Source organism: Vombatus ursinus, unplaced genomic scaffold (genome assembly GCF_900497805.2).
Source record: "Vombatus ursinus unplaced genomic scaffold, bare-nosed wombat genome assembly UNPS02014819.1, whole genome shotgun sequence".
Classification (NCBI taxonomy): Eukaryota; Metazoa; Chordata; class Mammalia; order Diprotodontia; family Vombatidae; genus Vombatus; species Vombatus ursinus.
The window spans coordinates 2,215,552-2,229,506 of NW_020954597.1; the positions used below are offsets into that span (position 1 = coordinate 2,215,552).

At 51.3% G+C, this 13,955-nt stretch overlaps 1 protein-coding gene across 5 annotated transcripts in view; it reads left to right on the forward strand.

Annotated features, from left to right (window-relative positions):
• LOC114023935 (Krueppel-like factor 5) overlaps positions 1–6,288 on the forward strand; it is a 53,622-nt gene extending 47,334 nt beyond the window's left edge. For all 5 annotated transcript variants that reach the window (XM_027836703.1, XM_027836706.1, XM_027836707.1 and 2 more), the window contains one exon: positions 3,943–6,288. In XM_027836703.1, the coding sequence (XP_027692504.1) occupies positions 3,943–4,121 (179 nt within the window). In that variant the 3' untranslated portion in view covers positions 4,122–6,288. The remainder of the gene's footprint in view (positions 1–3,942) is intronic.
• Positions 6,289–13,955: the final 7,667 nt, after the last annotated feature.

Below are 13,955 nucleotides of genomic sequence, written 5' to 3' on the forward strand. Positions count from 1 at the left end.
CTCGCCAGCCACCTCCCATGGCCCAGCTGCCAACGTGAGTCCCAGATCACCGCCCCAGCCCTTGCCACCTCTCAGGGAGCCAGATGCCAGTTGTCTGAGGCTGCAGCATTGTGGCGTTTGAGCAAAGGCTGCTGGTCCAGAGACAATGGAAAACGTTTGTATTGGAGCTATGAGCTCCCACCCAAGCACAGCTCACCTGGCCCGAACAATGCCTCAGCTGAAGGGGACGCACTGGAACACACCACAATGTTCTCTGTGGATCATGCTGTCCTGGAGGCCTGAGGCCTTCTCGGGCCCTCTGGTGAGCTGAAGGCCCGTTCTGTCTGAGTGCACATCCTCCTGGCCAGCCCAGCCTCCTCCCCCACCCCACCATGAGTAGGCCTGGTGCTCTTATCGAAGGGGCATGCTCTTCTTCCTTCCTGGGGGGCTGGGGGGAGGCTGCTCCCTCTTGTTTCTCATCCCTTGTTCTCCGTAACATCGCAGCTCCACAGCTGGCCATGACTAGGAGCTCCAGTACACCAGCTGTGCCTGGGTGGGTTCTTTGTTGTCTTGGGGGCTGAGGAGGATGTGCATGCCAGGGCCAAAAGCTGCCCAGGAGTACTGCTGCCTCCGCACTGCAGTCTGCATCCATGTGTGTGCCCAGGGACACCCAAATGTGTATGTGTGCAAGCATGTGTGTGCAAGGCCAGAACTTGCTCTGGGAACCTGCTCCCGCATGCCAGTATATGGGGCTGGCTTGAGAAACATGCATGGGGTTGGGTTGTGCTCTCTGCACATGAAGTGTGTGTGTGTGTGTGTACACGCGAGTGTGTGCTGGACATGCTGCCTAGCTATTTGTCACTGGCCATAGAAATGGCAGATGTTCATGCGATGTGCACTTCAAGGTCATGGATTCTGACCGTTCTCTCACCGCTGGGGAGGCTGTTTGAGGCCAGGACTAATATTGGAGGGGACCACACCCTCCTCTAGCCAAGCCAGTGCTGGTTGTGGCTGCTTCTGCTGCTGGAGCCCAGTGGAGCCCAGCCCAGCCTCAGTCTCAGCTCAGACCCAGTCCCGGCCCCAGTCTCAGCTCAATCTCAGTCCCAGCCCAGCCCAGCTCAGCCCCAGCCTAGCCCAGTACCAGCCTCAGCCGCAGCCCGGCCTCAGCCCCAGCCCAGCCTCAGCCCCAGCCCGGCCTCAGTCCCAGCCCAGCCCAGCCCAGCTCATCTCAGACTCAGGCTTCAAGTCACAGGGAAGGAAATGCCTCCCCACACTTCTAATTCATCCCTGTCTGTGTAGCCCCCCACTTGGGCTTGTTCACGCCAGAGCAGGCCTTGGAAAGGCTTGGAATGTTTCCATTCTAGTCCTGGTGTTGAGAAAGGGGGGTGCTGTTGGGGCTCGGCCCGAGAGCCTCCCCAGGCAGGAGTGGTCTTTGCCTTGGACTCCAGCTCGCTCTAAGACCCTGGGGTCTCTCTGTAAAAGAAGTGCGCTGGACCCAAAGGCCCCTCCTGGCCCTGAGTCTGGGATCCTCCGGGCCCAAGCTGTGGGCGTGGGGTGGCCTTTCCCCAAAGTACATGTGTTGAGACCCAGCCTCCACAACTGCTCCATGTTGGAGGCAACACCATTGGATTTGCCAAGAGTTTCTGAAGCTCTGCCTGCGTATCGGGCACCGTGCTGGCTCCCTGCCCTGAAAGAGTCAGGTCCTCTGGAGAATCTTACGTGGGTGATGATAGAGCATGTCCGTGTTCCTGGCTCAGTAAACACACGGTGATTGGAAAAGAAGAACGTACTAGTGCCTGGGTGGGGAGATAAGTGAGGAAGGACTCCTGGAGGAGGAAGCAGAGGAAAGCATGGAGAGAGGGGCACCAGGGGAGCGGGTATTCCAGGCGTAGGGGACAGCCCAGGCAAAGGGGTGGAGGTAAGAATGCTGAGGAAAGGAGACCATTTAGGCTGAAACATGGAGTGTGTGAAGGGGAATAATATGAAAGTTCCACTGGAAAGGGAGGCAAAAGCCTGCCTCACCTGGAAGGCCCCAGCTGTCCTAGATTTCTCCACTGCAATGCCGTTATCCCAGGCAGCTGGCTGGGCAGCCTTGCCCCTCCCCCCAGGCCAGCTCCTTCCCTCCACGCTTGCCCTTTGGCCAGTCCCTTCTTCATTTATTCATGGGGGGGCCTCCCTGCCCCCCCAGCTTCTCCAGGGTTACAGCCTCAAGCTCTGGAGGGCCTGGCCCAGGCAGGGGGCTAGGGGCTGGCCTTCCTGGGAGCCTTGGCACGCATTCTTTCAGTGGGGCCTGCCATGGCCCCGGGGAGGAAGGTGCACTGGGCCCTTTTGCACAGATGAGGACAGTGAGGCTCGCTCATGACAGTCCAGTGCTCAAAAGGCCTCGGAGACGGGTGGCCCACGTGGGGAGGCCCTGGATGTTCCCTTTGGCCACAGGAGGTGCCTGAGGTGTTCAGCAGGGAACGGGGAGCAGGCTGAGCAGGCTGGCAGTTGCCCATGCCGGGGAGCCCTGCGCCACATGGACCCAAGGATTGGAGGAGCTCCAGGAAGGCTCCCTGAGCTTGACAGTGTGGGTGTGTGCCCATTCCTGATGTGCTCAGGTGGCCCGGAACAGAGAATGTCAGCAGACAGACCTGGGTTCAGATCTAGCCTCAGACACTTACCAGTTGGGTGACCGTGGACAAGTCACTTTACTGCAGTCCGCCTCAGTTTCCCCGAGCATAAAATAGGGATGATGACAGGCCCTACCTCCCAGGGTTGTTGTAAGGCCCCAGTGAGACATGTATGAAGTGCTCAGCACATTTCCTGGCACACGTAGTAGGAGCTATCTCCCCAAGGAGCAGGTGTCGCGTTTGTTTGTGCCTGTCTGGCTAAGCCTTGCCTTGTTCAGCTTCCCTTGGCAGCTGGGATGCCATATTCTTTGGGCCAAGATGAGGTTTTAGCCTTCGGGACCTGCAGACTGAAGGCCAGGCTTCCATTCCCCAGCTTGGAAAGTCCTTCCCAAGCCTGGCCTGCCCTGTGGCCCTCTGTTCTTCCATAGCCTCCTTTGGCCAGAGTGCTCATGGAGGACCCCTAGCTCCCCTGAGTACCCAACGCCTACCCACCTCAGCTGCCCCTCTTCTGTGCCGGTTTATTGGGGAGTCCCCTTTTAGGTGACGAGAGAGGAAGGAGGTTTCTGGAGGAGAGCTGGGTCAGAGAGGAATGATGCAGGCCTCCCCTGGTCCCCATTTATCGCCCCTGTCCCTGGGTGGCTCCCCCCCCAATCTCCCCAGCCGGCTCTCGGTCGGGCCCTGGTACCCTCTCACCTGCAGTCTCCCCGCAGCTGCCAGAGATGTGACCACACTCCCTTGCTGACTCTGGGTTTAGCCTTTCCCAAGCTGGCCTCATTCCACAACTCCCCTTCATGCACTCTGGGGCCTAGCCAGCTGGTGGCCTTTCCCTGGCCCTCAGCCGGGGCTCTCCATCCCCAGTCTCCTCACCGCCCTTGGAGGATTCGGTCAGTGTCTCTTCTGGATGGGGGGGGGGGGGCATCCCTAGAGCCACAGCTGTTAGTGCCTCCCTAGTCCCCTCGTACCAAGCTCGGCTGTATCCCCTACGTAGCCAGACGTAGACGGCTGTCTCCTTCCTTGATGAGGTGATAGGGACTGCCTCAGTTTTCTCTTTGTATCTAACCCCAGTGCTTAGCACAGGCTGAGGCTTGATAAAGACCTCTCGACTAGCTGGGATCTAAGGGTCGTGGATTAGGGCCTGGGCAGGGACTCGGAGCTCCTGTGGCCCAGTCCCCTCATTTGACTGGGAAGGAAAGTGAGGGCCGGATTCAATGACTTGCCCAAAGTCACTCGTCATCTCGGGAGCAGGTGGCAGTCGTCAGAGGATTGGCCCAAGTCAGCCTGGGTTCATCTTCCAATTTGACCTCTCTGTCTGTCTCTCTCCCCTTCCTTTTCCATCTCGCCCCCTCTCCAGGTGAAAAACCGTACAAGTGCTCCTGGGATGGGTGTGACTGGCACTTTGCCCGCTCGGATGAGCTCACCCGACATTATCGCAAGCATACCGGGGTCAAGCCATTCAGATGCACCACCTGTGAGCGTTGCTTCTCCCGCTCCGACCACCTGTCCCTGCACGTAAAGCGGCACCAGAACTAGGGGCAGAGCGCCCCCCGCCTGACCGTGCCTCCTGCACTCACAGCTCAGCCCTGCTCTTCTCTCCCATTTCCCTCGTTCGAAGGCAGCTCACACCCCACAGCTCGGCTTTGCTGGTTTGAGGAAGCGCACGTGGAGAAACTTGGGTTTGAGGGTGCCATTGTCCTCTTTGGGGTCTACCTCACCACATCCCATTTTTGTGCCCCAAAAGATGTCCTAAAAATGTCTGATAGCAAAGCCCCAGAAGGAGGCCTCTGCACCGGCTTTTCAGCTCTAGAATGACTCCGCCTAAGCCCAAGCTGCTCTCGGGTGCCAGGAAAGGGAGGGGGCATCTAGAGACCCAGAGGCAACATGAGGGCTTCTTAGCCTGCCCCCGTCTCCAGCTTTGAGCTTGGCCAAGACCCTAGGACCATTTCATGTGATAAAGATGGGACTTTTGTGGCCCCTGACGTTTGGGTGGTGACCCACCACCCACGTGACCTTATTGGCATGTTGTTTATCACTGCGTTGCCAGGTTTGGGGAGTGTAGATACCTAGCCAGGTATCTGGTAGAGCAGACGGCTCCATGCGGGCCACTGCTTGCCTCCTTTGGCCTCTTTTGACAAGGACCATTCAGATTCCGGGACAAGCTCCAGAATCGGTACAAAGCAGATGGGTTTGGGGTGGGGGGAGAGAAGGTCCCAGCCTGGCTCCCTTCAGCAGGCCCGTCAGGCAGGTGGGTGGCCAGGCTTGGGAATCCTGGCAATGGGAGCTGAAGGCTAGGGCAGTGTGCGCCAGCTGTGCCAATGAAGCACTTTGGTGAGCAAATTCAGGGCTGAAACGAAGGCACCCCAGGATCGGTAGTGGTAGTGATGCAGGTCGTGTGGATGATTGACACTGCTCATCCCGAGTTGATATCCCCCTTAGAGCAAGGCCTCTATGGGCAACGCCTAGAGTGGAATACATTGAACCAGTATGTGTGTGTGTTCACATGTATGCATGTTTGTATGTATACACACACGTATGCATATTTGTATATATACACACACGTATGCATATTTGAGAGTCGGTGACCAGTGGCTCGGGAAACATTGCCCACGTTCCTACCAGATGCTTCTTGCAGAATCAAAGACAAACATGAGGATCCCAGGCCTTGAGCTTCCTTCCATCCCACCAGGCCATGAGAGTGATGGTCTGAAGTCCAGGCCTCGCCCTTTTTCCCATCAGCCCCAGCAAGGATGCTTGGCCTGGCTCAGCCGTCGTCATGGGACGAGGGCTTGTGCTCTGTTCTCACTGTGCTGGTGGGCTGAGCGGGCCGTCCACAGGCCTGAGCTGTGCAGAGCCGGTGGTCTGGAGGGGACCAAAAGGACCCGGCACGAGGAGCGGTGAGGCCTTCCTTTCAGTGCCACTGCTCCTTTCCTTGCTGGTTTTTCGTTTTCTTGCCATGCTTGGAGAGTGATGCCCCATGTAGAAAAATACTCATCTGCTGGGCTCTCTGGGGCACTAGGAGCACAGCAGGCGGACACTGGACTTCTCCCTGGGATCAGGGATCATTCCCCACAGACACAGGGACCTGGGGCACGGGCCATAGGGGCAAAACTGATTTTTTTTTTAAAGAACTGAGCCCAGGCATTAAGAACAGCTGAAGACATGTCCCGCCCCCAGCTCTCACTTCCATTTCTAACGCCCAAACGGAACGAGCTGTTTGGCTCCCATCGGGCCTGATGACGATGGCTGCCTGCCAGATGGCCTCTACCCCCCAGCCTGTGTCACACAGCAGTGCCTTTGGCTAGGCAGAGTCACCTGTGTGACTCTCAGGCAGCTCCCTGCTTCCCCAAGCCTGCTACCATCCCTTCCCAAGTGTGTGTGTGCCTTCCCTTTGCCTTGTAGGACACCCCCGCTGAGCAAAGTTGACCTTCTCCCCAGGCATTCACTTGTTTGGGCCTCTCGGGTCACTGGGGGACAAAGGCCCCAGAAGTTAAGATAAACATTGTTTTTTTTCAGGCAAAAAATTAAAAAGGAGAAAAACGCCAAAAAGCAAAACAAAATGAGCGTGATTGAAGGTGTGTGCAAGATGGTAACTAACATTAGCATGAATGACTGAGATTCGGTTGTTTTCTGGTGTGTTTCTGAAAGTAGTTCTGTGTATGCTACATGGGAGCCTCCTGTACCGGCAAAGGAATAAAGCTTGAAGCCCATTGCTTTGGTGAGAGTGTTTTCTGGAGCCTGGGGTCAGGCTTTCAGTGGGAAGAAGGGAGGGGGCTGCCTCGTGGAGGCACCAAGCTGCAGAGGGGGTCCCACCATCACCTCCAGTACTGCCCATCGCATCCCCAGTTGTATTCACCTACTACACGCCTACTTGGGCTGTGCTGGGGGCGAGAGGAAGAGGCCAAGAAAGCTAAGACCCACTAGCTGCCCTCCAGAAGCTTCTGACACAGAAGACACTGGCATCTGGAGGAGAGTGGAGAAGGAGCGTTTGGGGCAGGTTTGCCACACCAACCCCAGAATGTCTCCCTATCCTCAGCTCTGCTCATTGATCCTTTCTTAGTGGGAAGCCTGAAAAAGCCCTGACTTCCCTGACTTGGTAGTTCCTAGATCAGTGGATCAGGCACATGCCAGAGACCCAGTGTGCCTAGAGCAACGTTTCCACGAGTCATTTGACGTGTTGTTTGTGCTCCTGTCATGGTGACCCAAATTGAGCTGTGTAGCCCAAGAGAGCATTAGGAGCTGGCTAGATGAGTGGAGCCTCTGACTGGGGCTCTGCCCCACATCTGCATCTCCCCTGGACGCCCCCAGGGTGTCCAAGCTGGTGGACGGTGCTCATTGTCCTGTGAGGCATTCCTCGAGCTCCAGATCTTCAGGGATCATCCAGTAATGAAGGTTAACACCAAGGAATGACCCTCTCTAATCCATGTGCTCAAAATCTTCCCAAAGTCCAGGCCAGCCGATGGCACTCCCCTGCTCCTCTTGAGGCCCCCCACTCCCTGAGTGTACCTATTTCTGTTGCTAGAGGCTCCCAACCTGGGAATCCCCCTCGATTCTTTCCTCACCTCCTCCCACCCCCCTCCCCCCGCAGTAGCCAATCAATTGCAGAGTCTCCTGGATCCACTTGCACAGTCCCACTAATCCCCAGCCAAGCGTTCAGGACCTGCTCCCATCGATTCAGTTCAAGTCAGTGGGCATTTCTGGGATGCACGTGTGCTAGGCACTAAGGGGGCAAAGCCCCACACCAACTCCCAACTCCCAGCTCCCTAATCTCGGCCCCTGCTCCCCATTTCCATTCTCCTCTCCAAGCATCTCCCTGAGTTAGGCTGCCCAGGACAGTCCTCCAGGCTTTGCTCTCAGCTCCAGGATAAAGGGCAGACCTCTCTGGCTGCCGCCCCCAATCTAGCTCCCAATGACCCTGCCAGGCTTCTCCCACCTCCTTCCTGTCCATGAGCTTTCTACTCCTGCCCCCCACCCTGCTCCCAATTTCATTTTGCCAAGAGGGCAAAAGGGTGTCTCTCACCTGAAGTTTTCATGGGAATGATAGATGTCCTTAAGAGAGGGAAATAGAACATGCATTCAGATTGAAAGTGGCTGGAATGATCATGTTATAGCCTGGAAGACCCTGTTTCCATGAGCACCTAACAATGATCAGAGCTCGCATTTAGACAGAACTTTACAAAGCGCTTGATATGAGTTATTCCACTCCGTCACTCTCATCATTTCCCAGGTGAAATAGAACCTGGTGGAGCCTATGTCACCTGCCTTGGGTTACCTAAGGATCTGCCCAAGTGGGGAAGGAAGGGAGGGGAATTCAACAAGTCTAGAGCCAGGGGAAGGATGGCATCTCAGTAAGAAGGACGGTTGGCCAGTGTGCCTAGCAGAAGGTTGGAGGGGGCCCTTTGACTGAGGACTTTGGAGGGGGTGGGCACAGTCCTGGCACCTCCTGAGGGATCTAGGTCATTGATGGAACCGTTCCAAGATGAATTAAGTGTGACTTCTGCTGTTGTAGAATGGACGATCCCCTCTTCCATGCTGGCATAGACGATGGGACTCACAGTACTTGCGGTCACTTTTCCCTTTTGCTTTGCTTCTAAAGAGATTCTGAGAGAGCAGCACAAGCAGGTTAGAGACAGGTTGAGACAGGTATGTCTCATCAAACCCAGCTCACTGCCTTCTATTCTTCAGGCCCAAGCAAGTGACCAAAACTCATCCAGCCTGGACCCAGTTCGCAGGGGAGGAGGCTTTGTGCCATCTCAGTTTCTCACGGGAGGAGGCATGCATGCTACTCTTTGGAAGTCTGGAATGGCTTCTGCCAACACTGACATGCCAGGGCTGAGGACCAGGCAGGGCATCAAGCCCACACAAGTAGAGCCCAAACATGGGCAATCTTCACTCAATCCCCAGGAGCCCGGGCCCTGCCTAGCTGGCAGAATGACCAGAAGGGTCGCTGTCCAGCACTGCCAGACGCTCCATCCTCCCTCTTCCGCATGAAGGTTCTCTGTGTTCAGATGGCCCCAGTGGATCTCAGCAGACACTGTTGGTATCTGTGGAAGCTGGAATGATCTCATTTCCCAAAGCTGGCCTGGTCTCATTCAGGTTTTGATCAATGGGAAGCTTTTCTTGCTGCCCTTTCCCATCCCCTTTGATTGATTGTTTTACTTTTTACTCCATTGGGCATACCCCTTCCTCTTTGTGAGATGGGGTGGGGGGGAGTGAGCAGAGTTTAGATATGACCAGCTTCTGGCTGGAAGTCTCCTTTGACTGCTGTTTTTAAGAGTGTATGAGACAAGGGTGAAGTGAGTACTGCATAGAAATATATATGAATAATATTTTTGAAAATGAAGGAGAAATGGAAAATATTAGAAACTAGAGGCCAATAGGGTCACTGGGTGGTGCTGCAGTAGATAGAGCACCTGGCTTGGAGTCAAGAAGACTCCTCATTCCTGAGTTCAAATCTGGCCTCAGACACTTACTGGATTTTGTGTGGCCCAGGGCAAATCACTTAACCCTGCTTGCCTCAGTTTCCTTATCTATAAAGTGGGGAGAATAATAGCACCCACCTCTGAGGGTTGTTGTGAAGATCAAAGGCGATCATAATTATAAAGTGCTTAGCACAGTGCCTGGCGCATAGTAGGTGCTATATAAATGCTATTCTCCCCTCTCCCTTCCCTTCCCTTCCCTTCATATTGAGCTTGTGACTGTGGGGAAAATTATTATACTGTTTAAATCCAACCTTGTGTGATTAAAGACTGTCTTCACCCAAAATGTTGCCTGACCCCAGTAAACTCTCTAGGAATTCTGGAAATGACTACAAGGTATTTGGGGTTCCCCCAGGTTCTGGATCCAGGCAAAGCATCCTTGTTTTAGGTGCACTCAAACTTGTGTTTTGGTTTCAACCAAATTTCAATGGAGGTTTCCAGTTACTCATCTCCATTCCAATTTTCCTGGCTTTCAAGTTGCCCTCTTGGCTAAATTACCTAACTGTGTGAGTGCAGTTCGTGTATGGGCACACTTGTCCAATTCCTATATGATGCAGTCCTTCCAGAGCCTGGACAAGGGGGAGAACAACACCTCCTTTCTGGTTTACTCTCCTCTACCAAATGGCCTAACAAATTTCTTTCTACAACCATTTCAGACTTTGGAGTCTGCTCCCAGAAACAACATGACCTATTACCCTTGAGAGGCAGTAGCATGTGAACTTCAGATCTATTTTCAAAAAAATAATTAATTTATTTATTTTTAGTTTTCAACATTCATTTCCATAAACTTTTGAGTTCTAAATTTTCTCTCCCTCCCTCTCCTCCCTCCTCCCCAAGATGGCGTGCAATCTGATATAGGCTCTACTTACACATTCATATTAAGCATATTAAGCATAGTCATGATGTAAAGAACAATTAGAAGCTACAGGAGGAACGACGAGAATGAAGCAATAAAACAAAACAAAAGGAGAGTAAATAGTGTGCTTCCATCTGCATTCAGACTCCATAGTTCTTTCTCTGGATGTGGACGGCATTTTCCATCACGAGACCTTTGGAGATGTCTTACATCCTTGTATTGCTGAGAAGAGCTAAGTCTATCAAAGTCAGTCATCTCACAACGTGGCTGTTATTGTGTACAACATTCTCCTGGTTCTGCTCACTTCATTCAGCATCAGTCCATACAAGTCTTTCCAGGTTTTTCTGAAGTCCGCCTGCTCATCATTTCTTATGGAACAATAGTATTCCATTACATTCATCAACCACAACTTGTTCAGCCATTCCCCAATTGATGGGCACTGGGGTGGATTTTTTTAAAATTATGTTTGGGGGGGCAGCTAGGTGGCACAGTGGATAGAGCACCAGCCCTGAAGTCAGGAGGACCTGAGTTCAAATCCAGCCTCAGACCAAACACTTAACACTTACTAGCTGTGTGATCCTGGGCAAGTCACTTAACCCCAATTGCCACAGAATACAAAATTAAAAAAATTTGTGTTTGGACCAGGAAGAAGCTTTTGTTCGGACAAAACCTAGACATGGAGAGGGCAGATTTTAAAGTCAAAAGAACAATAGGCAGGACACAATGGATTCGTATTCTAGAAACCAGCCCAGAAACAATGGGAGGCTCTCAGGAATGAAACTCTGCAGGTACAAAGAAAAGGAGTCATGGAATAAGACCAATGTGGGCACAGCAATCCACTTAAAATTTTAAAAGACCATGGACAGAAGGTGGAAAGAAGGGAAGTAAACACAGGATAAATGCAAAAACATGTTTTTCTATTGTTTTCAATAGTATCGAAATGAACTAAGGCTGGTTAGGAAAGTTTAGAACAAGAGAAGATGGTTGATTTGTTATACTGAGGGAAACAGAAAGCTCAAAGAAGTGACAGGAAAACTTTGTTGTGGATTAGGTGTTGAGAAGCAACGCCAGAGAGAAGCAGAGATGCTCCACTGTCGCTTTGGTTTCATTCTCTCTGTTGAGAAGAATGAGTTTCAAGGCAGGAAAGGACACAATAAAGATAGTTACCAGGGAGTGAATGACCAAAGGAAGGAAGAAGGGAGAATGGCTCACCCCTATTGGTCTCTCTGCCTCAAGTTGCTCCCTTCTCAAACTATCCTCCTAAGACACAGAACTGACTGTCCAAAATAGTCAATGGCTCCCTAGGTCCTCAGCCTGGCATGTAAAGCCTTCCACAGGTTAACTCCCATCTCCCTTTCTATGTTTATTTCAGTTTACTCTCTTCATGTATGTGATGCCTTCTCTGAACCTCACATCTCAGTACTGGTGTGCTCACTACACTGCTTCCTGCAATACATGTTGGCTGTATTTTAATCTCAAGCCCTGAGCTCCCCCAAAGAACTCCTCCAAACAGACCTAGAAAATACAGACCTAGTCATGAGGGGGAAATCCAAGCAAAAGTCACAATGAGTCATTATTCCAGCCCAGGTCAGCCTGAGAAGTTTACAGATAGTGGAGACAGGGTTGGGCCAAGAGTAGCCAGGTACACAGAAAGAGGTCATGCTGGGCCACAGAGCCACACCAGGGCGCCACAATGGCAGCTTTGTCATCAACTATCCAGAGCCAGGGCAGACTTGTGCATAGGGGTGACATTCCAGGGGGAGGAAGGAGAAGGCATGATCAGCTTTTGCCCTGGATCAGACCCCTCTGGGGGCACTGAAAGCTTTCAGGTCCCCAGCCTGAGCTGTCCCTGAGATCCTGGAACACTCAATACCCCAAGAAAGCAGCAGCAAGAAGAGCCCAGACGTTCCCTCCACGAGTGTGACAAAGCCCAACCCTGACATCAAGTCCGAAGTCAGGAAGCAGGCTGGAAGGATGGGCAAACACACAAAGAAGCCCACCACGAGCTATTATCATGGGGATGCTGAAGACATAGACATAGAGGAAGAGAATGACCCCAAAACATCTACAGGTAAAACCTCAGAGAAAAAAACACATCTTAGGCACACATTGAACCAGAATTGCTGGAAAAGAGAAAGCAAAGGTTTTTAAAGAGTTATAAAATCTTTTCATCCATGAAATGAGAGCACTAGAGCAAAAATTGGAAAAGCAATGAAAGCTGTGGAAGAAATAATTGCAAAGGTGATTAACAGCTTGATGCAAGAGGTAACAAACACCCTGAAAATTCAAATGGACCAAATAGAAGCCAATGACTCCACGAGGCAATGAGAAATATTAAAACCATGTCAAGAGACTGAAAAAAAATAAAAGAAAATGTAAGGTATTTCAGAGCAAAATCAACTGACCTAGAAAACAGATTGAGAAGAAAAAAAAATCACGAATCACTGGCATACCGGAATTCCATGAAGAGAGAGACAGAGAGAGAACCTATTCATTATACTTCAAGAAATTGCCCAAATAATCTCTCAGAACCAGGGAGCAAAGTGGAAATAGAATCCACTGATCACCTCATAAAAAAAGGAGAGCTCCTAGGAACATCATAGCCAAACCTCAAAGTTTCCAGATCAAAGAAAAAATGTTGCAAGTAGCCAGAAAGAAAAAACTGAAAGTACTGAGGAGACATGTCAGAGTCAGGATCACACAGGATTTAGCAGCCACCACTCTAAAGGGACAGAGAACTTGGAATATGATATTCCAGAAGGCAAAGGATATGGACTTTATGGCCAAGAATAACTTACCTAGTAAAACTGAGTATAATGCTACAGGTGGAGGTGGGGGTAGGAGGAAATGGACCTTTAGTGAAATAGGGGATTTCCAAGTATTCCTGATGAAAAAGGCCAGAGCTGTGGAGAAACTCTGATGAATTTTGAAAGAATAACAACTCTGACCAGTGTAATGACCAGAGGACTAATGGTGATACATACTGCCCATCTCCTGATAGACAGATGAAGGACTCAGAGTGCAAAATGAGGCCTATGTTTTAGGACGTAGCCAATGTGGATATTTGTTTTGATTGACTATTTGTTCATAATGGTTTTTCTTTCATTCTCAATTGGGGAGTGGAGGTGTTAGGGGTAGGAGAGAGAGAAAGCAGATTTGTGCTGGTTTAATAAAATACTATATAGGTCCATATATTAATATATTGAATGTGTGTGTGTGTGTGTGTGTGTGTGTGTGTGTGTGTGTGTGTGTGTATGGATGGATGGATGAATGAATGGATGGATAGATGGCCTTCCAGGTAGCAAGATCTGGCTTTGAATCCAGACTCTGACAGGTACTAACTGTGCCACACTGGGTTAACTACTTAGCCTCTCTGAACCTCCATTTCCTCTTGAGAGGTAACAATGCCATCTTCCTCCCAGGGTGCCTCTTCCACAGGGAGTCTTTCCCATCCCCCTAATTGCTAAGGCTCACTTCCTCCTCTAGCTCCTCCTTTTCTTATCTTGCAGCTGTTTACCTGGATAAGAATTGCTTCTCCAGGGTAGACTCTAAGCCTCCTTCTCCTCCCCCACCCTGCTACCTCCACATTTTCACGGGTCATTTTCGTTTGCTTTGGTTTGTGGTTTGTCTGTGTAACCTAAGCCCCTAGCATTATGACTTGTACAAATGGGAACTGTCTTTGCCTCTCTTATCTCATATCCTCAGCACTCAGCACAGCACTTGGCACATAGTAGGCACTTAATAAATGTTTGTTGACTTAATCTGAATGTGAATAATGTAGCTGAATTAAACTCAATTTTGGGATCTCCTCTACACATCTGGGGTCTGGTATAGAGCAGAGACAGTGGAGTGTAATTATTGCCTGAGCCAGGAGGTGATGTTGCATAGTGGATCCTAGCCCTACCCTAACTACCTGTGTGATCTCGGACAATTCTCTTCCCCTTCCCAGGCCTCAGTTTTCTCATCTGTAAAATGAGGGGGTTGAACCAGATGGCCTCTAATGTGCTTTCCAACTCTAAATCTAGAACGCTGCTG